Raw genomic sequence first — 27500 nt, forward strand, 5'->3', positions numbered from 1 at the left:
TTCGTCCCTCCCTCTCCCCCTCCTGGTCTGCACGCCCTTCAGCAGGACACTAAAGGTGGGCGTGCAACCTCGTCGCCCCATCACGACTCCCGCCCGCTTCTCACACACACGCCATCAGGTTCTTCTCTCACTCCCTCCCGCCCACCAAGCCCAGTGTCGTGTGGGTGACCTCCAAGAAACCACCTCAATCCCGCCCACACCCACCCACTCGCTGCCACCACCCATGTACAGACACACGGACACACAAGCACGCACACGTACATAAGAATGAACTGCATGTGTGAACCGTATTGAGTCATTCTGATCCCTACAAGTGGCCCTGGTCACCTGCAAGTACCCAGACACCTGTTAAGTAGCGAGGCCCCGAGTGACGGTCACCTGTACACACCTGCACCCAAACACTCACCTGCAAGCGCTCCCCCCTTCCTTCCCTCCTCACCTCCCCCCAGCGCTGCCTTCCCTGCCTCCCTCTCGGCACCAGCTCACAAGGTCAAGCTCCCACGATCTGACTGCAAGTATACCTGGCCACACCCTGTAGCCAGTGCCTCCTCCTCCTCCTCCTCCTCCTCCTCCTCCTCCTCTGCCTACTTTTGCTCTTGCTCCTGCTTCTGCTCCAGATCATGATTCTCTTCTTCCTGCTCCTCCTCCTCCTCCAGATCCATCCTCCTTCTCCTCCTCCTCCTCCTCCTCCTCCTCCTCCTCCTGCTCCTCTTTCTCCTCCTCCCAGTGAGTAAATAACAGTGTCTTCAGGTCGTCGTCGTTCTTTAATCAGTTAGGCGACTTTTTTGGGGGGCGTTACCTGTCCTATTAGGGTGAGAGGGGAGGGGTGCCGAGGGCGTGGTGGGCAGGTAGGCGTCCTCCCACGATGGCAGGCGGCAGCTGAGACAGACACAGGGCACGGCAAGCACGGACACGGCTGGGGCGGAAGCTGGGTGCATTGTGCTGTCAAAGAATTATGTAGTACGTATGTAGGCTGTAAGAAAGAGAGAGAGAGAGAGAGAGAGAGAGAGAGAGAGAGAGAGAGAGAGAGAGAGAGAGAGAGAGAGAGAGAGAGAGAGAGAACCTTTACTCATCCATCTGTGAGTTAAAAGGAGGTTGTTTACACGATTGCCTATTGCTTCATAACTTTTACAGGGTTCCCAACTAAAATTGTGTTGTGAATATGCCATTTTGCCTCGTTAACATTGGTAATCATCGTACATCACACCCTTCCTCTTGACTTCACCTTCCTAAACATCACTCGTAAGTATTTTTTTTTTTTAATATTATAGCCTATAGCACAGTTTGCCTTATATCACATCCTCATTAGGACCAAAAAAAATCTGCTGCTGGTAATTATCGTACACTACACCCTCCTTTTGACTTCTTACACATCACTTATATTAGTTTGCCTTATATCACAGCCTCGGTAGGACCAAAAGATCTGCTGCTGTTTGTTGTATCGTTATGTGCTATGTGGACTTCCCTCGTGTCCTCATTCACGGCTTCCTCGCGTCCACATGTTATCAAAGTCCGTATCAGTCACTTAATATCTGGAGTCTATTCGTTATTTGTGTCCAATCTCCACCGATATCGCGTCTCCCAGGAAAGCAGTGGTATCTTTTTCTATCTATTTGTTTATCTACTAGAGAGCCACCAAGAGCTTCCGGGGCGACGTCATTTGAACCTCCTGGTGATAACAGTGTGACCGTGAAACTCCCCCTCCCCCTACACCCCCCCGGTCCTCCTCCTCCTCCTCCTCCTCCTCCTCCTCCTCCTCTCTCTCCCTCTTCCTCACCTCTGTCCTTCTCCTCCTCCTTACTTCTTTCTTCACATCTCCCCCTTACAATGTCCCTCTTCACTTTTTCTCTCATTTCTTTTCTTCTTTTTTTCATTCTATATTATTTCGTCCTCTTCTTTTGGTTTTTTTTTATTTACCTTTTTTTTTCGTTGTTTTTACTTATTCCTTCTCGTTGTGTTCAGGTTTAAGTGTGTTCTGTTCCGTTCTTTCTTTTCTTCTGTTTTCTTTTTCGTGTTTTATTGTTATGAAATATCAGTTCCTTCCTTTTCTTTCATCTTCTAACCAGTTCTTTTCTCTGTACTCGTCTTTTTTTTTGTCTTCTCCTCTTCTCTTCTCTCCTCTCCTCTCCTCTCCTCTCCTCTTTTATCCTCTCCTCTCCTCCTCTTCTCATCTCCTCTCCTCTTTTCTCCTCTCCTCTCCTCTCTTTTCCTCTTCTCTTCTCTTCTCTTCTCTTCTCTCCTCTCCTCTCCTCTCCTCTCCACTCCTCTCCCCTCCTCTCCTCTCCTCTCCTCTCCTCTCCAATCCTCTTCTCTTCTTTTTTTTCCTCCACGTATACTCCTCTACCACCGCCTCGACCTTCATGTTCTGTCTCTTTCCCTCCAGTCCCCATGTCACCCTATTGTAGTAAAAGCTGTGGAGAAAAGGCTCTCTCTCTCTCTCTCTCTCTCTCTCTCTCTCTCTCTCTCGATAACATTTGACTTATCTCTCTCCTCGATATTAAGTTATCTCTCATTCAGTCTCCTTGTTGACAACGGACGTGTTTGTGCGTGTGTGTGTGTGTGTGTGTGTGTGTGTGTGTGTGTGTGTTTGTATGTGTGTATGTGTAATATTGCCCTATGCGTCACCGACAGTTTTCGTTATCAGGACGGTGATATCAAGTTGTTTGTCGGGCTGTGTGTGACCCTCGTTCTCTCTCTCTCTCTCTCTCTCTCTCTCTCTCTCTCTCTCTCTCTCTCTCTCTCTCTCTCTCTCTCTCTCTCTCTCTCTCTCAGTTATTCAGTCCGCTCCTTGGCTTCTGTTTATGCTTTTTTAATGATGTTTGTCTTCGCCTTCATGCATATCATTATGTTGATCTGTTTGTCTGTCTGTTTGTCTGTTCTGTCTCTCCGTCTTTGCTACTTCACTTTGACTTTGTGTTACGCTTTGGCTGTCCCTGTTGCTGTCTGTCAGTCTGTCTGTACCTGTTTTATTGTGTGGCTGCATTATTTGTCTCTCTGTAACCTGACTGTCTCTCTTTTTTTTGTCCATTTGTCTGTCTTTATCATTTTTTTTCTGTTCCATACATGATTTACTTGTCTCTGTTTATCTGTGTTTATCAGTCTGTGCTTTTTTTGAATTGCTTAGTTTATCAATAATTTTCTCAGTATTCGCCTCTATCAATCTGTGCTTGTCATTTTTCATATATATATATTACTATCAAATCTACCTCTCTGTTATATTCATTTTCCTCTGCTTACCGTCTACTTTTCCTGCCTCTGCTTGTCATCCTAACCAGTCTTCTTTCTTCTCCTGCCACACATCTGCTCTACCTGTCCTTGTTTATCTTTATTAGCCAGCATTTGCTTTGTTACGCTCGCCATTTATCATCCTTGTCCTCTGCGCACTACACAAGGATTAAGGATTTGATCTTGGCAACGGAGGGAGACACTGAAGGAGAGGAGGAGGTGGAGGAGAAGATGGAGGTTGAATGTAGGCATGAAGGGGAGGCAGGAGAGGCCGAGGCAGGGAGGGAGGAAGGGGGACAGAGGCGAATGAACCAGGGGCAGGTGCGGGCGACAGGTAGGCAGGAACAGGCAGGTAACGCGACAGGCGAGCATTTTCTCGGCAGATAACCTTATTAAGACGGTCTTTATGACGGGGCAGGCACAGCGCCCTTTGATTCCCCGCCATGACGTGGGTACAAGGAGGGGGAGCAGAGAGATAAGAGTGTGTGCATGGGTCAGAATAAGCCGGAGAAGGCCCAAGCATAGGAGGAAATGAGGGAAAGCGAAGTAAACAGGAGGGGATGAGTAGGAGGAGGAAGGTGATAAGAGTGTGTGGATAGGTAAGAGTAAGCTGGAGAGATCGTCAGGGAAGATGGGGAGGAGAGAATGAAGACAAGCGAAGCAGGGAATGAGGGAAGTGAAGAAAAATTGTAAAAGGGAAAAAATCAAAATACTGCAGGTTTCTAAGATAACATTATGACTTAGTGTGCTCTAATGGAGTGGTGTTTGACGTCTACAATGTGTGTGTGTGTGTGTGTGTGTGTGTGTGTGTGTGTGTGTGTGTGTGTGTGTGTGAGAGAGAGAGAGAGAGAGAGAGAACAACCATGGAGTAAAACTAGACACGAACTTGCTCGCTGTCCTTCTATCTCTTATTTTATGTATATTTGTTGTTGAGTGAGCTGAGCGTTTAATTAGCTGGGATTGTTCTAAGAAACTTTTATGTCACAACTATTTTTTTAAACTTTTTTTTTTCAGAATCTCGCCCACGCCTTTGTGTCTCTGTCGTGATGTCCTCATGCGTTATGTAAATGACTGACTTTTTGTGGTTTGGGTAACATTTCGTGCAGTGCTAGTCTGAGGCAATAAACGCTTAATGTCCATAAGAACTAAAAGAAAGGAAAAAAATATATATAGACTTGACCTTCATAATGTTCTGCGTTGCCTCTGAAATCTGGGCGTGCCTACATCGTTCTGCGAGATTGCTTTGTAACTTTTGAAGGAGAAACGAAGAAATTAAGGCCCATTTTAATATTCCGTGGAAAAATCAAATCGTTAAGAAAAGAAAATCCTGCTTCGAGACTTGTACTAGTAATGGAAAGAAATGGAAAATATACACTTGGTAATTTCACTGCGAGACTAAAATAGAAGAAAGAAATGACACACATAAAAGATCTAATATCAAGAAGGAAGTTAGAATATCACTGGATGGTTTTTTTTAATCAGAAGTGGTGATGTAATGTTTTGATAAGTATATGAGGAAAATACATCATTTTTCAACTTTTACCTACAGTATAGCATTTTTAGTTGTTGCATGTTGATTACGTGACTTGGAAAGCTATCCCTGTAACGAGCAATCTGACATCCTGTAGACAAGAACGTTTTGAGCTTTCACTTTCACTTGAAAATGTGAACTGATCGTCTCGCGTACCCAAATTCGAGAGTAGTTTTCCAACCCCTTCAGTACTGGGACACATTTCTACCTTGAGATTTGTGTACGATAAGACCATTTTAGTGACATTAGGAAGGATCTATGGAGGTCAGAAGATTAATGACCACTGTTTTCACTATTTTAATCTTCACATAAGTTTCTGAAGCTGTGGCAGAACACCAAATAGTAAACAGAAGGAATTTGAAAGCGCGTCCTGCTACTAAAAGGGTTAAGGCTTTTGTAGTAAATAGAAGATAGAAGGAATCATCTTTAGCAAACGAACATAAAAATATACCCATAGATGTACTAACGCTGATATGTGGAGATGATATTTGTTATTGTTGTATTAAATTTTAACATTCACCCCTTGAGTATCATGACGCGTTTCCATATTCATTCTACTTACTATTTGGTGATTTTATACAGCTTCAGAAACTTCGGAGGGTTAATAGAATAGTGAAAACTGTGGCCATTAATCTTCTGACCTCCATAGATCCTTCCTAATGTCAACAAAATGGTCCAATCGTATACAAATCTTAAGGTAAAAATGTCCCCCCAGTTTTGAAGCATTTAAAGAATACATCTGCATACTCGTAATACAACAATGCAGACCCAAAAAATGCAATACCCACTAAAATCAATGAACAATGCAGTGAGGAAACCAGAGATATAAGGGAAAGTTAAAAGTCCAACTCTCCAAAATATAAAAAGGGGAAAAAAACAAAACAAAAAGCAAAGAAGAGACCTGATAACAGCGCATGAAATCTGCCAAACCTGAGTGGAAAAACTTGATCTTTCGACGCCAGAACAAAACACGAGTCAAAAATTTCAAAAGATAATGAAAAATACGCTGGATAATACGACTCGCCGGGAAATTTTATCGACTCGTGAAACTTGTTAGTGAGGAAATCTGTGCTCTGAAGACACAAGCTGGTAACAGACTCCGTGGTGTTGTATTGTGAGAGCACTGAGAAGTAACACACACACACACACACACACACACACACACACACACACACACACACACACACACACACACGAGATAAGAGTGATACCAACAATAGCAATGCGTAGGATCGACTTTTAGATAACAACAGAAACACCGGATCGTATTTCAGTCAAGATACCGATAAGTGGCAGAATATTACGCAGATTATTATTGTTGAAATACCATATAAGCCGCTCAGTGATATGATGCATTTTCATATTCATCCTGCTTGTATACTATTTAGTGATTTTATACAGCTTCAGAAACTTTTGTGGGGGGATTAAAATAGTGAAGACTCTGACCATTAATCTTCTTGCCTCCATAAATCCTTCCTAATGTAAACAAAAATCGTCTAATCATACCCAAAACTCATGGTAGAAATGCGTCCCAGTAATGAAGGGGTTGAGATATTGAATACAAGATAAATGAAGACTTAAGATACCGAATAGTAAGGAAAGTATGAGTAAGATATCAAATAGTACTTAAACCCTAACCAAAACAGTGAAGGAAGTTAATTTGAATCGTGTTGAGGTCGTCCATCCTTCCTGTGACCTTGGTTGGGAGTGTCTCGATGTATAAGCGTTGAAAGGAAACCCCACACTCCACAAGGAAACCACCCCCACACCCCACAATCCTGCAATGACGGAAAGTACTGTGTCCGTATTCAGAAATACTTTGCTCTCTCACTACGATTATTTCCAAGGCCACAGAGATGATTAGGGCGGTTTTCAAGAGGGTCTCTCCAGTTAGTAATGTAGAAACCTTGTTACTCTGCCTCTAAAATAGTTAAAAATACCTTAAAAAAAAATTAATAAATCCTTTCGAATTAGTGGAGGTGAAGCATAGAAGTGTTTTGTGAATAGGAGTCCTGATGTTTATTCACGAGGGTCTTGTGTAATGGAGCTCCTGCTGTGTCAAGGTAAGGGGACTAACTACTGCATTTCACTTCACTATAAGTGCTCGTAGGTTTAGAAAGTACAGCCTCTTAGGAACCTTGAGTAGAAAAAGGTATCCAGCTTTTATTTAGAAACTCGTTGTGTTAGGTGAGTGCTTCCTGTGGATGGTTTGAAAGAAAGTATAACTTCGTAGGGTATTAAATGTTATGTATATAGGCTACTGCTACTGCTACTACTACTACTACTTCTTCTACTACTACTACTACTACTACTACTACTACTACTACTACTACTACTACTACTACTACTACTACTACTAACTACCACCACTACTACTACTACTACTGAGGAGAAAATAAATATAATAGCAACAGTAATGATAACCTGAACTAAACTACCAGAGAGAGAGAGAGAGAGAGAGAGAGAGAAACCCAAGTAAAGCGATCCACATAAGTACTGAAGCAATCCAATACTTATTTATCCTCACACGACACAACTGAATCGTAACGTATTTTTTTTGGAGGGCTGTTTCCTGCCTTATAAATTTCCCTCACTCAGCCCGGCCGTTGTTCGGGGGTCAAATTCACCGTATTTTTTTCCCCTCTCTTTTTTCCACAGTGATGGGGGAGGGAGGGGGAGGGGCTAGGGTAGTGTTAGTCCCTTCCCTCATCGACTGTTACCCGGGCGAGTTAAATTTCACTTCCGAGGGGAAATGAGGGGCGTCTAGGCATCAGTTTCTTCTCCTTCATGATGGCGGTGAGAGGGGAGAGGGAGGGGGTGAGGGTAGGGGAGAGAGAGGGAGAGGTGATGGGGAAAATGAGGGGCAGTGAGGGAAGAGGGTGAGTATGAGTTGTGTGAGGGGAGAGGGAGGAGGAGGAGGAGGAGGAGAGCGTGCGTGCTTGTGTTTGTTGTGCGATAAAAGGAATCGTGTTGCATCTTATGAGTGATACAGTGCCAGGAAGTGAATGCCTGGAGAGAGAGAGAGAGAGAGAGAGAGAGAGAGAGAGAGAGAGAGAGAGAGAGAGAGAGAGAGAGAGAGAGTGAGTGAGTGAGTGAGTGAGCGAGCGAGCGGGCCGGTGAGTTATTTTTATTTTCGTTCGTACTATTCTTGATCCTCGTGCTCTACTTCTCATTTAACATAATACAAACTGCAGACACACAGTAGGGTTAAATGTATCATACAATGGTCATCTATGATTCCTTCCGAAAAAAATGTATATATAATTATGTTGCGACAAAAATGTCTTCCCGTGCCGGGAATCGAACCCGGGCCTCGCGGGTGAGAGCCGCGTATCCTAGCCACTAGACCACACGGGATATAAGGGATAATAGATACTCATCTTTATCTAAATTAATTATGTGTAATATTTGGCCTTATTTTGATGGGGATTACCTGTTTACACACACACACACACACACACACACACACACACACACACGTGCCTGTCAGTGCAACCCTCCCTTGACCTCTTTATTGGGACGCTGGGTTGAGTGTTGAGGTCTGGAGGTGACGTCCGAAGGTGTGTCTCTGGGAAGCCTCAGTGCGTCACGCGTGTCAAGGGCGCGGCTGACATTCAAGACATTATTCCTATACACACTACCGTTCCGTCTTTTGCATCAAATACCCTTTAATGGGAGTTAGGTGTAGTTTTCAAGGATATGTTTTTCGACTGTAGCGCTGGTTTAATAAGGATCCACGTAACTCATAACAAAAACACTAATTACTACTATAATCTTCAAAAATAGTCCTGTAAGTAGTAAGTGCATAAGCAAACCATCGCCGCGTTACCCTGGCGAGAGAACAAAGCGATGGAACAGACCTTGGCGACACGTGGATTGCTCATGACAGGAAACGAACCGAGTGGCGTGTGTACAGTCCACTTGTAAGAAAGACGACAGTGTATTGTGTTTATTTCTTTGTCTTGTACGTGTGTGTGTGTGTGTGTGTGTGTGTGTGTGTGTGTGTGTGTGTGTGTGTGTGTGTGTCATGGTGCTTCTTACCTCGAAAAGGAAGAAGGGTAACGTGTTCTTCTGTTGTAAATGTTTTTTTGTTTTGTTTTTTCATTGTTTTTTTTCAGGAGGAAGGAAAGAGTACGAGTTCAAGAAAGAATACAACAGCAGTAAATAGGAAGGAAAGTAAGAGGAGTAGGAGTGACTTGTGTGGCGGTGGTGGTGGTGGTGGTGGACTAGAGTGAGAGAGAAATGGTGCCAGGGTGGGTGGCACTGGGTGGCGTTGGGTGGCACTGTGTGAGCGACTAAGAGACAGGTGATGACACTAAATTTGCCGCCACTTGACAGAATACCCCTCCTTTACCTCCCTTCCTCTCCCCCACACATTCCCTCTCTTTTGCTCCCTCTCCTCACCTTTCAAACACCCCTTCCCTCCCCTCCCCCCTTCATTGTACCCTCGCGTAGCCAACCGTTCCTGCTCGCCCTCATTTACGGACCCGCTCTTTCTCCATCTGTCCTTCTTGCTTCCCGTAATACACTCAGAAGAAAAGTGACAGCGGATACCCAATGGTCATCTGTACTTTCCTGCAGGATACGTTAAAGGAGGCCAGGGTTAGTTGGCACACCTGTCCTCGTTAAGCCGTGGCACCTGCTTACCTAGTATCCTCCTCCCTCCCTCCCTCTCTCCCTCGCTCCCGCCTTCCTTCCCGCCGCACACAAACAATGGTGCCTTTGAGACCTCGCCACGCCATGAGTTATTACAGTCAAAGGGACGTCTCTCTTATCTCGCCCGAGCCAGACCTGTGCTGCCGCCGCCTTGTGTGTGTGTGTGTGTGTGTGTGTGTGTGTGTGTGTGTGTGTGTGTGTGTGTGTGTGTGTGTGTGTGTGTGTGTGTGTGTGTGTGTGTGTGTGTGTGTGTGTGTGTGTGTGTGTGTGTGTGTGTGTGTGTGTGTGTGTGTGTGTGTGTGTGTGTGTGGCAGAGAGAGAGAAAAAAAAAGGTTCTTTTCGTCGTGTTAATGATAAAAGATAAAATATTCAGCAAATTATTTTTTTATCTTTTTTTTCTTTACCATTGTCGTACAGCAAACTCATTACCAGGTTTTGTGTAAAGGCAAAACAACAAAAGATAAAGATTACAAAGCGAAAAATCTGAACCGGTCTTCCGCTGAATGTCATCATCATGTGTCAGCCGTGTGTTTGTTGGTAACGGTGAGCGGGCACGTCTGCCGTCATGCAGTGGGAACATGTGGCGGTGTTACGCTGAAGGTGTGAGTGTGACGTGGGCTCTTATTGTCACCCTCTACGTCCCAAACACCCTCACGCCCATCCTGCTCCCCTATACCACTCCTCGCCTTCCTCTCCCTCCCTCTCCTCCCCATCCTCCTCCTCCCTAACTTTCATTGTGACTTCATTTCTGGTATCTATGAGTAGTAAAGAGGAAACGAGAGCCATAAAGTGCCACCCTGAGAGCGTAGCGCCGGATGAGCGTTGCCGCACCACATCCCCATAAAGTAAACAAGTCGCTGCACAGGAAAAAACAAGTGACCGGAGGGAATCTCCTGCCGGTAGCGTATGACGTCAAAAACAAGGACGCTCTGATGTCATGACCCCCTGCGAGGCGCCGTATCCAGTATTACTATTCTTACTGGTGACACACAGGATACACACCACTTGCTTGTCCACATGACTGAAATGTCCATTGGTTAACTATATAAAGCAATGCATATTAGAGTGATTACTTTTTTTTTTTCCACGTCTACCGGACAGAAGAACATGAGGAAATTACTAAAGCTACACGAAGCCAGTAAGAATGAATCATGACATTACTGTATAATATATCCCTGCTCATGTACTGTACAGGGAATCACACGTATCCATATGGTTATATAATCCTATTTTTTTAAGCTCCCCAATGACTTAGCACTAACAGTCTAATTATTGAGTGTACACCATTCATTTTGTCACGATTTGAAGACTTATTTCCTTGTCTCTCTTTTATGAATATGTCAATTAAACTTCAATTCTTTACTTCTACTCGTATCTTGATTTAGTCTTAGTAAATAATTTCTACAACCTCAGTACCTTTATCTGATCTCTGCTTGAGTTACACCTTTCATGAATGCAAATCGTAGTGAAGTCATGGCACCCCTACTATATAGTGACACGCTCGCTCTCCTGGCCCCGCTTTGTGATCCTGTATTCTGCCTCCTGTCAATATAGTAAGAGTTATCCACCCACTGTTTGGACCCTCCTGTACATTCTGCGTCCCACACAACCACTACAGAATTTAACCCCTTCAATAATGTAACGCATTTTTTAACTTGAGATTTGTGTACGATAGACCATTTTATTTACATTAGGAGGGGCCTATGGAGGTCAGAAGATTAAAGTTTACAGTTTTCACTATTTTATTCACCCACATGAGTTTCTGAAGCTGTAGAAAATCGCGAAATAGTAAGTTAAATGAATGTGGAAACGCGTCATTGTGGTACTCAAGGAATTAAGAGCTTTATTTTTATCATCATTCATTTATGTATTCGTCGAGGCAGTGTGGTGTGGGAAGGTCATAATGAGAGCACGTTCACAAAGCAATGGCCATCGTTGTTCCTCCTCTACGCAAATATGTGTCTAAGTTTGAGTGTTATTCATTGATCCTTTCGCAGAGAGAGAGAGAGAGAGAGAGAGAGAGAGAGAGAGAGAGAGAGAGAGAGAGAGAGAGAGAGAGAGAGAGAGAGGTGTGAAAAGTTAGACACAGTAACGAGTGTGATAAAAGATTAAATAGGGAAAAGGATAAATAAAAGATGGAAATGGAAAAAAAGGAAGGATAGAGAGAGAGAGAGAGAGAGAGAGAGAGAGAGAGAGAGAGAGAGAGAGAGAGAGAGAGAGAGAGAGAGAGAGAGAGAGACAGAAATAACTCACATCTTCCCGGATCTAGCAACACCAAACTCAACATACACTCTCAGAATACTCTCACACTTCATGTTTTCCTCTCTACTCCTCTCCCTTCCACACGCCCTCACTCCCTCACTCCTCCAAGCTGCTCTCCCATCGCTCCCCACACACCCCACGCCCCCACGCTCCCCACGCCTTCCCTCGCCCACGCCCTTGCCTCTGAGGGACAAGGATAAAAACCTGTGTGGCAGAGAAATTGTTGGCGATGATGGATTGCCCTCTCTCTCTCTCTCTCTCTCTCTCTCTCTCTCTCTCTCTCTCTCTCTCTTGCATATTTGAAAGATGGAGAATGGAAAAATAATGATAAATAGAAGGAGAATTGAAAGAGAAGTGGGTAAAAATAGACACAGAAAGAGTGTGATAAGAGATTACATAGAGAAAAGGATAGACAAAAGATGGAAATGGAAATAAAATGCAGGTGAGGAAAAAGGAAAGGATAGAGTGAGATTAGAGGAAGTTAGAGAGAGAGAGAGAGAGAGAGAGAGAGAGAGAGAGAGAGAGAGAGAGAGAGAGAGAGAGAGAGAGAGAAGGGGTGGGTAGGGAGGAGGGGAAGAGTAGTACGTGAGGTTGACCTGAGCCACTGCACGACCTCAAGATTTCCTCCTCCTCCTCCTCCTCCTCCTCCTCCTTCTTCTTCTTCTTCTTCTTCTTCTTCTCTCTCCTCCTCCTCCTCCTCCTCCTCCTCCTCCTCCTCCTCCTCCTCCTCCTCCTCCTCTGTAGCAGGTGGCCGCCTCACGAGCTCCCTCAGAGTGTGGTTCGAGTGTGGGCGGTCCAGGTCCAGCTGCTGACGCCGCCTACACTACAGTACCCAACCCTCCACCGCCACTCCACCTCCTTCCACCTCCATTGCCTCCTGTCACCCCACTTCCATCACTCCCCCATCCATTCACCTCACATCAACCTCCCTACCACTGCCTCTTCATTATCTCTCCACCTTACCAATCTCTCTTTACTCTCTCTCTCTCTCTCTCTCTCTCTCTCTCTCTCTCTCTCTCTCTCTCTCTCTCATCTCTCTCCACTCCACTCTCTACATCCTCTCTCTTCTCCTCCTCCTCCTCCTCCTCCTCCTCCTCCTCCTCCTCCTCCTCCTCCTCCTCCTCCTCCTCCTCCTCCTCCTCCAGAAACCTCACGACCAGCGCTCCTGACCGACGGGCGTGGCAGGTCGTGTTTGGGGTGAGGGGGGCTGCGGGTGTGGCGGCGCAGAGGGAGGGGGCGCGGTGGGTAATCCTAATGATAGTGTCTTGTGGGAGCAGTTTTATTTTGCTGTGTGTACACCTGCCACGTACACACAGCGATTTCCATGTGCGTAAAGTTTCTCTTGGGGCCCCTCGACTTATACGTACACACACGCACGTCTCCTGTACGTTAAGCAGCGGCTATGCACGCTTAAGGACAGTCATGCTCTTCGTCTTCCTAATACAGAGGGCGTCTCGAGAGTGCAAGGAGGGTCAGCCATGCACGTGCAGCGGTTCCTGTATGCACGGAGGCCACTTCTTGACTATCGTCATGCATGCTTATCGCTATGCCATGCACCAGTTGCAGTACGTGGCATGCGCTTGCAGGATATAGTGTTGTTTTTTTTTATATATTTTTTTTTCTCCTCCCTACTGAGTAATAATTTTCCTCTCATGTGAGTGCCGCTGGTTGACGTACGTGTGGCGTGAGACTGTCTGACTGCCAGCACGTAGTATTCTGTCGGTGGCAGGAACGTGTCGCTTATCATATTTATAGATGCATGCACACACACACGCACAGACACACACGCCCGTGCGCGGACATTCACACACACACACACACACACACACACACACACACACACACACACACACACACACACACACATGAAATAACGTACATTTTAATACACGTGTATAATACTCGCAGGACACCTTCAGGGAGAGAGAGAGAGAGAGAGAGAGAGAGAGAGAGAGAGAGAGAGAGAGAGAGAGAGAGAGAGAGAGACTCACTATCATTTCCTATTAGCCATCGTAAAACTAACTTGACCTTTGACTCAGCACTTGGTCAGGCCACTGTGAATGTGCTTCCACACCACAAGGGTCATTGGTTCTGTGTGTGTGTGTGTGTGTGTGTGTGTGTGTGTGTGTGTGTGTGTGTTAGCAGCGGTGCCGGACGCGGGTGTGTTGGTTAAGACAGGCGTGGCGGAGGCGTGCGTGCGGCAGCTGTGGGCGGCGTGGGCGTGTCATCGATGTGTGGGGACTTAGAGCAACAACAGGATGAGAATTCATTTATTATTCAGCCCTCGCAGGGAGTGACTCACGCTCATATAATTACTCGCTGTGGACTCGCCATTAGCGGCAGGACAGTGCTAAGCGACTACCCAGCGGCGAGGCGAGGCGAGGCAGGGGCGGGCGTCGTGTGTGTGTGTGTGTATGCGTGCGTGTGTGGTGGCGGCGGCGTCTCTACCAGTAATGAGTGTTAAGTGGGAGATAATTGTTATATTGTGCTGGTGGTGGTGGTAGTAGTAGTAGTAGTAGTAATAGTAGTAGTAGTAGTAGTAGTAGTAGTAGTAGTAGTAGTAGTAGTAGTAGTAGTAGTAGTAGTAGTAGTAGTAGTAGTAGTAGTGGTGGTGGTGGTGGTGGTGGTTGTAATAGTAGTGGCAGAGGTCATAGTTTGTTGTTGTTGTTGTCGTCGTTGTTGTTGTTGCTGTTGTTTTGGTCTGATAATTGTTTTCTTCCTCTTCGTATTTTCCCTCTCGCTGTTGTGTTTGTTGGTGTGGTGGCGACTGGCGGGACATGGCCAGACTATCTATACACACACGGGGCGGCTGGTTGGCACGAGTGATTCCCCTAGTGCCCTGTGTGTTCACGAAGAGGGAGACATGCAGCGAGAAGACTGGAAACCCTCTCCTCTGCATTGTTATTTCTGGCATGAGAGGAGGCGTTATGTAAACGTCTTGTCGCGGATACACGTCCCTTAAATGGGAATGTCAATCTGTTTTATGAGTAATTATAGTGAGTGTTATCATGCATGCTTTATTTTCCCCCTTAGTGAAATTTCTCAGTAGTAGTAGTAGTAGTAGTAGTAGCAGTAGTAGTAGTAGTAGTAGTAGTAGTAGTAGTAGTAGTAGTAGTAGTAGTAGAACCGTAATTACTTCAGAATCTTCAGCATTTCATGAAAAACTTACAGTGACAGTGATAGTGGTGGAAGTATTAATGTTATTGTTGGTGGTGGCTGTTCATCACCATCATCACTATCACCATCATAACCACAAACGCACACCACCACCACCACCACCACCTCCAACATATAAGACTGCACTGCCACACAAAGGCCCCTCCCCCATGTGATTAGGGGCGTGGGGGCGGGAAGCTAAATACTACGCCATGCTGCTTAGGCATCCCGGGGCACTGCCTGCAGCCTCGGGGGACGATAGGCGAGGGGGAAGGCAGCACCGACAGTCTATCTATGTAGTATTAGCACGCATTGTTTTCAGTAGTAGTAGTAGTAGTAGTAGTAGTAGTAACAGTAGAAGCAGAAGTAATAGTAGAAGTAGTAGTGCTAGTAAAAGTAATAGTAGTAGTAGTAGTAGTAGTAGTAGTAGTAGTAGTAGTAGTAGTAGTAGTAGTAGTAGTAGTAGTAGTAGTAGTAGTAGTAGTAGTAGTAGTAGTAGTAGTAGTAAAGTAGTAGTAATAGTAGTAGTAGAAGTAGTGGTAGTAGTAGTAGTAGATGTGTTATAAATTTCATAGTAGTAATAGTAATAGTGAAATCTAAGTACATTTTTTCAGAGTATGATGTGTAAAAACAATGCATATATCAAGCGATGTGTCCTGAAAACTTAAGCGTTTACATTTAAAAGATAAAAGAATCTCTCTCTCTCTCTCTCTCTCTCTCTCTCTCTCTCTCTCTCTCTCTCTCTCTCTCTCTCTCTCTCTCTCTCTCTCTCTCTCGCCACTCCAGCAGCCCCTCCCTCACGTTCTCACAACAATTCACTCCGCGTTAGTGTTGCCTGATGGTCCAAATGGCCTCGATGGTTGCCCAGACCCACGACCGTCGACTTGCAGGCCACCCTCCCTCCCTCTCGTCTTGCTCTCATTATCAATTATGTTCTTGTTTTTCTTTGCCGGGGCGTGTTTCTGTTTCGTGTGTGTGCGTGTGTGCATGTGTGCCTGTATGTGTGCGTGCGTGTGTGTGTGTGTGTGTGTGTGTGTGTGTGTGTGTGTTGCTTGTTTGTGTTCGTATTTGCTCACCTTGTTTTCTTTTCTTTCCTCTTCCATTTTTTTTCTTTTTTTTTTTATTTGTTTAGTGTTTCTATTTTATCGTCCGTGTTCTGTTTTGTTTCTCTCATAATTTGCTTTGTTTTTTGTTGATTTGTTGGTTGTTGTTGTTGTTGTATAAGTTCTGATGTATTTTTAAGGATACCAGAGAGAGAGAGAGAGAGAGAGAGAGAGAATGCCCGCAGCAGCGTTAGCAACAATGAGAGAGAGAGAGAGAGAGAGAGAGAGAGAGAGAGAGAGAGAGAGATTGTAGGTGCGTCTTGCAAACATTGTCTTTCATCGTGACGTGATGTGGTGCAGAATGATGGTGCCACGGGTCCCCGCTTTCACCTTGCCGCGGGGAGAGGTGGAGGGGAGCAGGTGGGTCAGCTGGGCAGGTGAGGCGAAGAGAGTTACTGACCTCACCCAATCTTAATGCATTTTTACCATTGTTTAATTCGCCTGTGATATTTTAAAGAACCTGTTGCTTCTTCTTCTTTTTTCGTCTTCTTTGTCTTCTTCTTCTTCTTCTTCTTCTTCTTCTTCTTCTTCACCTTCTACTCATTCCGCCACTTCCATCTTCAACCAGTTCATAATTAGTGGTATGTTTAGTTTTTACATATATTTTTTTGTTTTCCAATTCTTTTCCTTCTCTCCCCCCCGTCCTCTCTCCCTGTCTCTCTCCGTCTTCATTATCTTAGGTTGATGGCTTGATTGATCACTGGTCTTGTATAATGTATGTATGAACACTCTATTCGTCGCGGTTCCTTCTGGTTCAGTGATCAGCGAACAGATTTATTCTCCGTGTGTTACATATTTTGATTGTGTGCATTGTTGTCTTCCTTCCTCTGTGTTCCCGGGGCGTTCATGTGGTCAGCGAAATCCTGTTTTGGGGAAGTGTTTCTTGGCAGTTGTCATTATTCTTTTTTCTTTCATTCCTTTTATAGTTAGTCTTTGTTTTACCTGAAGATCACCTTATCTCTGTCTCCTTGTCTCCCTGTCTCTCTCTCTCTCTCTCTCTCTCTCTCTCTCTCTCTCTCTCTCTCTCTCTCTCTCTCTCTCTCTCTCTCTCTCTCTCTCTCTCTCTCTCTCTCTCTCTCTCTCTCTTGGTGGCACTCATCAAAATATTTGCGGTGTAGACATATAAAGTGAGTGAGAGAGAGAGAGAGAGAGAGAGAGAGAGAGAGAGAGAGAGAGAGAGAGAGAGAGAGTGGTCAACTCTCAATAATTTCCTCGGAATAACAGTTGTGGGTTTGCCGCGGCGCCACTGCTGCCCTGAGGCGGCGCGCGCGGGCTGCAGAGGGCGTGGGAGCCGGGCACCCTGCATGCAACCAGTGCCGCGGACCCTCACCCTCCACCCCCTCCACACCCCTCCTCGTTTCCCACTCACACCCCTCATGTCCTCACTCTTCCTTGTCCCGTCCTTTTCTCTCCTAATAGTGACGTTCTACCCACTCAAATTAAGCTATATTATCTTTACCCCCTTAAATACTAGGACACATTTTTTACGTTAAGATTTGTGCACGATTAGACCATTTTATTGACATTGGGAAGGGTCTATGGAGGTCAGAAGATTAATGGCCACAGTCTTCACTATTCTAATACCCCACATAAGTTTCTGAAGCTCTATGAAATCACCGAATAGTAAGCACAATGAATATGGAAACGCGTCATGGTACTGAAGGGGTTAAACACTATATTTCTTGAGGACCCTTGAATAGCAAATCGAAACTCCCACTCAGAACTATGCATGTAAGATTTTTCGTTATAGTTCGTGAGTGAAAAAAGATTAGTCTTGCTTGATAATCTGCCCTTTGTCTTAATTCCTTCTGTTTCTACGATTTCTCACTCTGTTCCTTCTTTCTTCTATACATTCCCTTATCCATGCTACTGTATAACTTATATTCTTCTTCATCCGTGTCTGTTCTCCAATTCCGTATGCTTTGTTGCTCAGTATTGTCGTTCATCTCGTTCTGATCCTTATTTGGTTACTCTAAACTTTATTCCTTGCTTCTCTTTCTATGCTCATATCTATTTCCTTCTTTTTTCAGTCTTCACTCCTATCCGTTCGTCTTCAACTCCTCTCTTTGTTCACGTTCAATCCTTTAAAATCCTCAACAATACTAACACTTCATCCATTTCCACATTCATCCAGTTTGTATTGTCACTTACTTTCCTTACCACTTCAATTTGTCTCGCCCTTGTAACTGCAACTCGTGATAACTTGAATCCTGTCCCACACATCTACCTCCATCCATCTCCTCTCCCTCCGTTCTTTGCCTTCTTTTCCCGTTCCCACCCATGCTCTTTCTTTCTCAAATTGTCTTGCTCCCTTAACTAGTCTTGTAATAGCTCTGGCGGCTTTCACGTGACAAGGCTACTACTGCCTCCCCTCCACCCACCGCCTGCACGCCCCCGCTAATCTGAGAGAGGAGAGGGAGGGAGGGAGGGAAGGCGTGGAAGTGTAATTTAGCGCAGCAGAAGTCTCCGGGGTCAAGTGATATTAATTGTCCTTTTATTTTCTGATTATGTGCTGCGGGGGTGGTGGATTAGAGAGAGAGAGAGAGTGGGGGGGGAGAGGAAGAAGTGGGGGATAGGAGTGAGGGAAGAGAGGGCTGTTACTATCACTAATCTCAAGGCATAATATTTCTTTTGGTATGTATGTTCTGTAAGTGCTCTCTCTCTCTCTCTCTCTCTCTCTCTCTCTCTCTCCCTGGTGTGTGGAGCGTGTGACTCAAGCGCTTCTCTGACCCGCTCAGAAAAAAAGAATGTAGCTGAGCCCACAAGGCGGGCGGCGATCGGGGCAGCAGGAACAGGTCCGTCGGCGCCTGAGCACGTTCCGTCTTTCCGTCCGTCCGTCTGTTCGTCCGGCGGCTCGAAGGGAAAGAGGGCGATGAGAGTGTCGGTGAAGGGTCACGGAAGGAGAGGGAGAGGCAGACAGGGCGGGGGAGAGAGTGATAGGGGATGGGGGGGAGGGAGTTGAGGACCCTTAAACACGTTACCCACCACAACAACCTCACACAGCGGGCGTGGATGGGCGTGGCGTGGGTGGCAGTGGCAGATTATAAACAAACTCGGGGACTGGCAGTGGCCGGCATCTTGCGCTGTACGATGTTTTGGGAAGAGGAGGCACAAGCCGTTCCCACGACCGCCTCCCCGTGCACTCGAGTCGCCGGGTTTCACTACTTTCCTTGTAAATCTCTCCTTCAACGCCTTCCGCGGGACTCCCGGAGGCCCAGCGGCGCTCCCCGGTCACCTCACCACCCGGGAGAAGCATCCTGTTTTGCTGGTTCCCAAGGAGGTGTTTCTAAGCGGTGTTTCTGTTGCGTCACCTCAGGGTCTAGTTGGCAAGAGTGGCGAGCAGAAGTTAAACCATGTGTGCTAATGTGGGTAGCCACCTTCTGTGCGCGCGTGTGTTCGTGTGTGTGTGTGTGTGTGTGTGTGTGTGTGTGTGTGTTCGCCCGCCTGAAGAAACTGGGTCTAGGAAGTATGTATTTGGTGTTCTTGCCTGTAAGGAATAGTGTTTTATTGTTTGGTGTAGTGTACCGTGTATGTGTGTTTGTGTGTGTGTACGTGTGTGTGTGTGTGTGTGTGTGTGTGTGTGTGTGTGTGTGTGTGGATGGATGCGTGCGTGGGCGGGTGCGTGCTCCTCAGCATGTGAGCGACTCCTCCCTCTTCGCAGAAAAAAACGCTGATGAGTCGCGCTTGACGTCTGGATTAAGATCACATGCACGGAATGAGAGAGAGAGAGAGAGAGAGAGAGAGAGAGAGAGAGAGATGACGCAGACTAACAGAGATAGACAGAAACAAAAACAGATTATATTATAAATGTGATGCCTCGCGACAAAATAGGAGAAGCGAAAAATGAGTGATGAACTATGGTTGGAGAATAGTCAACTTGGATCTTCAGGGAACGTACTTTACAATAGGAAATTCTTAATCCTGTTCCTTATGACTGCGCGATTTTGTTTCCTTATAAATCTAAGCAACATGTTTACTTCGTTTACGTGAATTCTTTATAGTTTACGGAGGCTTAAAAATACAGCGGTCCCTTTATCTCTCTCTCTCTCTCTCTCTCTCTCTCTCTCTCTCTCTCTCTCTCTCAGATTTTTCAGAACTTTTGTGTTTTCTTTCTCTCTCTGAAGATTTATCTCCTTATTTTGCTCTTCATCAAAGTTTATCTCCATTTTGTATCTCTCGCGTTTTATCTCAATCGTCAGTTCTTCCCAGATTTTCTTTCTTTTGTCTCTTTTTCTTTCGAAGTATCTTTTTTTTCTTTTATCTTTATTTTTTCTCATTTTTTTTCTCTTCCTCGGAAATTTTCTTCCTTGCGTGGCTCTTCCAAAAATTGTAGTTCCGTTTTCTTTTTCTTTTTTTTTTCTGACGTATTTCTCATGTTAAAAAGAGATTTGTTTGAAGTTTCAGTGTATTTTAGAAGTTCATTGATTTCTTTATAAGTTTTGCTGAGAAAAATATCATGTTTTTCTTTATTCATTCATCATTTGCTTATTTATACTTCATCATTTTTTAACTTTATTTATGTAGTGGAATGCTGAAATGGTGTTCTTGATAGTTCATGGATTTCTTCACAGGTTTTGCTGAGAAAATCATCTTGTTTTCTTTATTCATTCATTATTAACTTATTCTTTATCATCATTATTTCTTTTTATTTTGTTATTTCCTTTGGTTAATGCTGAAATGATGTTCTTGAATGCTCATCCACATCCTTTTCCTCATATGTAGCGTGTTCTAGCATGTAAAATTCTCTCTCTCTCTCTCTCTCTCTCTCTCTCTCTCTCTCTCTCGTTAGATTGAAGAAAATTATATGAAGTGAGGAGAGCAGCGGAGTGTTTGTAAGGAGTGGCTTGCCAGACAGCCCGACAAGTTTTTTATTCATAATTTTTTAACACGAGATAAGCCGTGACTTCCACTCTTTCCCTCAGTCCTTGAACACAGGAACGGGGCTAGAGAGAGAGAGAGAGAGAGAGAGAGAGAGAGAGAGAGAGAGACTTCACGTAATCAGGGAGGAAACTGAACTCGTATCCTGCCATTGTGTAAGAATTAGGTGCCCCTCCCTGTTTCCCTTCCTTCCTTCCTTCTCCTCTTCCCTCCCTCCCTCCCTTCCCTCCTTCCTTCCCTCTCTCCTTCCCTCCCTTTCCTATCGCACGTTTTGCTTCCTTCCCTTCCCTTCCCTTCCCATTCCTCACTACGTGCTATTTCCTTTTTCCTTGCCACGCGCATTTTTTTGTTACACGGGAAGGACAATCACCATCTCATTTTGTTTCTAGTTTTCTTCTTTTCATTCTCACTTTTTTTTTCCAATTTAATCGCCGTTTTCTCTTTCCGTGATTTAGTGTTGGTCATTATTTCCTTCTTTCCTTTGTGTTTCGCCTTCTTCTTCAAACCTCTACTTTCAATTTTGCACCAGGGAAGCGACGGCATGCTGGATAAGGTGGTGAGCGTGGGATCGGGCAGACGTCCACGCGTAGGTTCGAATCCCACCTCCTATACCCTTGATACTTTTGCCATTTGTCGAGTGGTTTAATGTTATCTACAGGATCTATAGGTCAGGACATACAAAAAGGAATTCCTTGATAGGTTTAGTGGTGATATAAGAGAGATCAAAGAACAGAAATGCTTTAGTAAATTAGCAACGTGTATCGGAATAATGTGAGAGACAGAAAGGTATAAACATTGATATTGTGCATTGTAGATGGATAGATGTAGTAACTGCCGTATTAACCTCTTCAATACTGCGACATATATTTTTACCTTGAGATTGTACAATTGGACCATTTTATTGACATTAGAAAGGGTCTACGAAGATCAGAAAATTAATGGCCACAGTGTTCACTATTTCAATCCCCCTTATGAGTTTCTGAAGCTGTATAAAATCAGCAAGTAGTAAGCAGAATGAATATGAAAAGCGTCATGGTACTGAGGGGTTATTAGGATATGAAGGTGTGACAGGTAAGAGACAGACAGTTATAAGGAAAATCAATAATAATGAGACTAGTAATAACAGTTTTATCCATCAAAGGAAACGTAGACAATATATAACAAATAGAAAAACAATATGCACTAAATATAGACAAATAGATAAATAGAATAAATGACGGTATAAGAACGAAATAAGACTAATAAAACTAATTCCTATTGATATTAAAACCATAAACATGTCATAAAATAGATACATGAATAACAACAGACAGACAGACAAACAGACAGACAGACAGACAGACAGACAGACAGACAGACAGACGCACCTTGACCAGTGACTCAATGTAAAATCAAATTGCAATCTCTGGCTTTTTTGTATGGAATGAGGAGAGGGAGATGGGAGAGAGAGAGGGGAGAGGAGGAAGAGGGGAGAGAGAGAGAGAGAGAGAGAGAGAGAGAGAGAGAGAGAGAGAGAGAGGGAGGGGTCAGTCAGCATCCGGGTTTTATCTGAGGGCTCATCTCCCCCTTATCATCCCGTGTATCTGCCCCCCCCCTTCCTTCCTTCCTCCCTCCCTATGTCTCACTCCCTCTGTCCCTCCTTCCCCTCTTCTCTGTATCTCAGTCTGCAGTGCCCTCCTCCCCCCACCCCATTAGCCCTGACACAGCTAGCTCTCATCACCCCTATTATTATCTCTCTCTCTCTCTCTCTCTATCTCTCTCTCTCTCTCTCTCTCTCTCTCTCTCTCTCTCTCTCTCTCTCTCTCTCTCTCTCTCTCTCTCTCTCTCTCTCTCTATGTGGTCGTCATCGTTCTTATTTCTTTTGTCCTATCTTTGTGTGTATCACTTTATCACTTTCACACTTTCTCTCCGTCTCTCCGTTACTTCTTCCCCCTTCCTCTCTCTCTCTCTCTCTCTCTCTCTCTCTCTCTCTCTCTCTCTCTCTCTCTCTCTCTCTCTGCACGTGGATTAGTGGAAGGAAGGAAGGGATGGAGAGAGGGAGAAAGGAGGAACGGTTTACTCTGAAAGGCTAAGAAGAAATTTGGAGACAGGGTAGATAAGTGTGCCAAAACTGTGTGCTAAATTTAATAAAGGCGTGGAACTGGAGAGAAGATTAAAGAGGGAAAGGGAGACCACAGGAATGAATGAATGGAAGAACTGGGGTAGGGAATGATAACTGTAGATAAGAGAATGATAACTGCTGTACACGAATGAGTGAATGAGTGAATATTGGGAAAAGAAACGGTGAAATGATGGATATAGAACGGAGACGGAAGAAAAAAATGTGATAAAAGGGGAAGATAAAGAAAAATTAAATGAAAAGTCTGTAAGAGGAAGAGATAAATAGAAAAAAAAAAAAAAAGGAGAGAAAGAGAAAATATAGAAAGAAGAAAGGTGAAAAACCACAGGAATGAGTGAAAGGGTGAAGGGAATGAGACTTTGGCGGGTGAGGCAAGACAAGACTAACCCGAATCTTTTTGTCTGTTATTTACTCGTATCAGTGTTTACGGTTTTCTTGTCTCTCTATTTGTCTTTCTGTCTTGCGCGCTCGCTGTGTGTGTGTGTGTGTGTGTGTGTGTGTGTGTGTGTGTGTGTGTGTGTGTGTGTCTTGCCTTCCTCGGGCCACACTTCCTCTCTATTAGTTATCACGTTTGTACAAGAATTTTTTTTTTTTTTTTTTTATTTTCACTCGTGTCGTGATGGGATTATACAAAATATGTTTGATATGGTTTTTTTTCCATTTTCTTTGGTATATTTGCAAGACTATATCACTTTTGACTTATTAAGTTGTGGATTTTGAAAGTTTTTCATTATTATTATTTTTCAAAGGAATTATGTCATTTCTTGTCTTATCAATTAGCATATACACACAATTCTTGGTCATACTTGTATATTAATCTGTTCATTTTAAAGTCGTTCTTATATCTAAATTTTCTAAGCCTTTTTTTTTATCATTACATAGTTTCATATTCTTATTTGTAGATTATCTTTTTTTATATATCTAACCTCATCACTCTGACTACCACCTTTAAGTGTTCTAGTAGTTGTGTTCTCAAGGTCTATGCTTCTATTTGCTTGTTGCTTGTGTTCATGCGTCCACGAGTTTATCTGACTGAAGAACTCACGGACCGGCGACTGGCTGGTGGAGGGCTTGACTGGCTGGTTGGCTGGCTGGCTGGTGGACTCTTGACTCGCTGGACTTATCGTAGTATGTGTTTACTCCTTCTCTCACGTCTTCAATTTAGGCCACATCCTGCCTGCAGCCTCGACCCGGCACGCTTCGCCTTCCTCCGCACTCCCCACTCCGTTCTCTCTCTCTCTCTCTCTCTCTCTCTCTCTCTCTCTCTCTCTCTCTCTCTCTCTCTCTCTCTCTCAGAATTCGTCTGCCTCATGGCTAAATTAATTGGGTGACAGACTGCTAAGTTGGTGTTGTCTCTTCAGGCCCTTTGCTGGTAACGTACACACACCCTGCTGACTCTTGAGGGGCAGTGAGGGCGTGCGAGGCGAGGTGGGAGCCTTGGGAGGGCTGGGAGAGGGATACGGAGGTGGAAGGAAGAACGGTGGTGTGTTGAGGGCGGAGGAAGGCGTGTGAAGAGGGAGTGTGAAGGTGTGTGACTGAGTGTAAGGGTATGTTTGGCTAGAGGGAGAGGCGTGGGGACGTGGCGAGGGTGCAGGGAGAGGCGGGGAGTGTGGTGGTTACAGTACATGTGTGAGAAAGGATGTGGCTGTGACGAGAGATGAAGGTGATGGTGATGTAGAGAGGGAGTTGGGATTGCCCTTTAGATATTTGTTACACACACACACACACACACACACACACACACACACACACACACACACACACACCTATTAGGCAAGACTGAATATTAGTATCGATATCGTTAAGCTGATGGTATTAACAGTTTCGAGAGAGAATGTTAGCTGATAATATCATCAATTTTACTAAACAAGCAGTTGCTCTTTGCAGTAATACTATTTGTGTATATCATTATCGATAGCCAGTGAATACCGTATTGTTTGCTCTCAAATATAATGTTTATGTGCCGTAGTAATCTGATAAAAGAATGTGTACATTGTATTCATTGTAAAGAACAAGCGTAGTAAGTTATCTTCAAAAGGTGAAGTAGAAAGACTTTTTTTCAAGATTTAGCTGATGTAGTAATTGCCAAAACAATGTATCATCCATTACAATACGCTGACACAGTGATTGCTCTGCTGACGCTGAAATACTGAGACTCCTTCACTGCACCACACTTCACAACGGGGAAGACAACACACTTCACAGAGACGAACCCTCCAGTGGGAACACAGCGCCAGCCAGTCGAGAAAGGCACACTCCACTGCCATCACAAACACTAATAAAAGATTGCTCCCATCAACGCTGACGAGGCGCTGCCGCCACAAACACGATGAGCGACCCAAGATATGCACCACAGCCACTCCTATCCCCGGGACTTGCTCGGGGAAACTTAGCAGCTGTCTGATGGCGCTGTCCAGGAGGCCGAAAAAGGTTGCATTTGTGAGTACCTGAACTGCCCTGGAAGAACTGGTCTGGCTGCGAAGGTCCAGGCGAGGATAGACTAAAAAACTGTTCTAGCTTGGCACCAGTTGCTCAAAATAATGCATTGAAGCTGATTTCCTTATTTATTTTTTTCCTCGGTCGTTTGATGCCTGTGTGTGTGTGTGTGTGTGTGTGTGTGTGTGTGTGTGTGTGTGTGTGTGTCCAGTATATGTATGTATCAGTTGAACACATGTATAGATAAGTGTTCACTATGTATCTTTTAAATTAGCTTCCTTGTCGTGCTTATTTGCATCATGCCTATCTTCCTCTCCTCATCAAATTTATTTGCATGATTTATTCTTAATATTATTACTACTTGATTGTTAACATTATCATTTTTTTTTCTTTACCTGATGTGCATAGCTGAAGGCCTCTAGTGTTGATGTTGGTAGTGGTGGCTGTGGTGGTAGCAATTCACCAGTTGTAGTTGTAGCAGTGATGGTAGTGGTGGTGGTAGTGGCAGTGGACGAGCAATTGCCTATGTAGGTTTGGCTTCTTAGGTGTGTTGGTTGAGGTGTTAATTCCTTCAGTACCATGACGTGTTTCCATATTCATTCTGCCTACCATATGGCCGATTTTATACAGCTTCAGAAACTTATGTGGGAGATTAAAATAGTGAAGATTCTTCCCATTAATCTTCTGACCTCCATTGACCCTTCCTAATGCCAATAAAATCCTCTAATCATACACCAAAAAAACATGGTAAAAATACGTCCCAGTACTGAAGAGGTTAAATAGGCAGGTGTGCTCGTGTAGGTGTGGCAGACAGGTGTGTGACTAGCAGTGGCCGTTAGCTTGTTAGGTGTGGTTGCATTGGCGGTAGTTGAGCAGGTGTAGCGTTGGGTGGTGTCCTTCAGGTGTCGCAGCAAAGGTGTTGATGCCGAGGAGCCCGAGGGAGGAGTAGCAGACAGGTGGCATGAAGGAAGAGAAGAACAGTGGGAGACAAGGAAGGGGTGTGGGAGGGTGGATTGGGAGGGGGCAGGTGTGTGAAGGACCACAGAGGTTTTACAGACAACGGAAGCACAACACATGTCCACCTCCGCCCCAGCCTGTCTCCCACGCTCTCTCACCCTCCTACCCCCACATTTTTTCTCATCTCCTCTGTCCCTCCTCGTTCTCCCTTCCCTCCCTCACTCCCACCCACCTCTTTTCTTCTCTTCCGCCCGCCTCCAACGCACACATTTCTCTTCGCTATTACATGATCCTCTTTCCACACCTTAATTTATCACTTGACATCCTGTTTGTCTAATTTCTAAACACTTTATTATTATCATCATGTCCTCGTTTATTCCTCTTCTATTTTTCCTTTTCCTCACACGCCTATTTTTTTTTCTTTTCCGGGACTTCACTGTGTTTTTCTTTCTTTCTATCCTTTCCTTCCTTTTTCTTCATTCCATCCTTCCATTATTTATCTTTATTCGTAAACACTTTATTCCAGATCTGTTATTAGCACTCCCTCCCTCCCTCCCTCACTCACTCACTCACTCTGTTTTTATTTTCATCGTTAATCTTTTTTGTTCATGTCTTTCGCTGTAACTAATTCTTGAACACCTTCCTCCACCCTTGATATTTGCATTACACACTCTCTCATTTTTTTTATGTTATTTTCACTCATTTTTTGTTTTATTTTGTGTATCTTTTCTAAGTTAGACATTCATCCACCTTTATCATTAGCACCTCTCTCTCTCTCTCTCTCTCTCTCTCTCTCTCTCTCTCTCTCTCTCTCTCTCTCTCTCTCTCTCTCTCTCTCTCTCTCTCTCTCCATAATCTATTACACTTACCCTTTAGTTTATTTTTCCTTCATGCCTTTCCCGTGTGTCTTTCCCTCCTCTTCCTCCTCCTCCTCCTCCTCCTCCTCCTCCTCCTCCTCCTCCTCCTCCTCCTCCCCTTCCTCCTCCCGTTCCTGCCCTTGGAGCCACCACAAGCTAAGCAAAGGTAACACGTTCCCAAGGCTAAGGTAATTAATACTAACGAGAGAGGATGCTAAATAGCCTTGAGATGCTGGCAAGGGAGGGGACGAAAACATACCTCGCGTGACGGCCAGGCAGCGGCGGTGGCTCTGGACCAAAGGCGAGCAAAAAGCGTGTAA

General features: G+C 44.7%; 1 protein-coding gene and 1 non-coding gene across 6 annotated transcripts in view; one reads left to right on the forward strand and one right to left on the reverse strand.

The window, feature by feature from the left end:
* LOC123499517 overlaps nt 1-27500 on the forward strand; it is a 418310-nt gene that overhangs the window by 365227 nt on the left and 25583 nt on the right. Inside the window, exon 3 of one of the 5 annotated variants that reach the window (XM_045247574.1) lies at nt 8875-8947. The exons of the other annotated variants lie outside the window; for them this stretch is intronic. Coding sequence (XP_045103509.1) covers nt 8875-8924 — 50 coding nt within the window. The 3' untranslated portion in view covers nt 8925-8947. Of the gene's footprint in view, nt 1-8874; nt 8948-27500 lie in introns of those variants that run through there. 5 annotated transcript variants of the gene reach the window in all.
* On the reverse strand, nt 8042-8113 carry Trnae-cuc. The gene has a single exon. It is a non-coding gene; the product is annotated as a tRNA-Glu (tRNA).

The sequence above is a fragment of the Portunus trituberculatus genome, chromosome 50, assembly GCF_017591435.1.
Source record: "Portunus trituberculatus isolate SZX2019 chromosome 50, ASM1759143v1, whole genome shotgun sequence".
NCBI lineage: Eukaryota > Metazoa > Arthropoda > Malacostraca > Decapoda > Portunidae > Portunus > Portunus trituberculatus.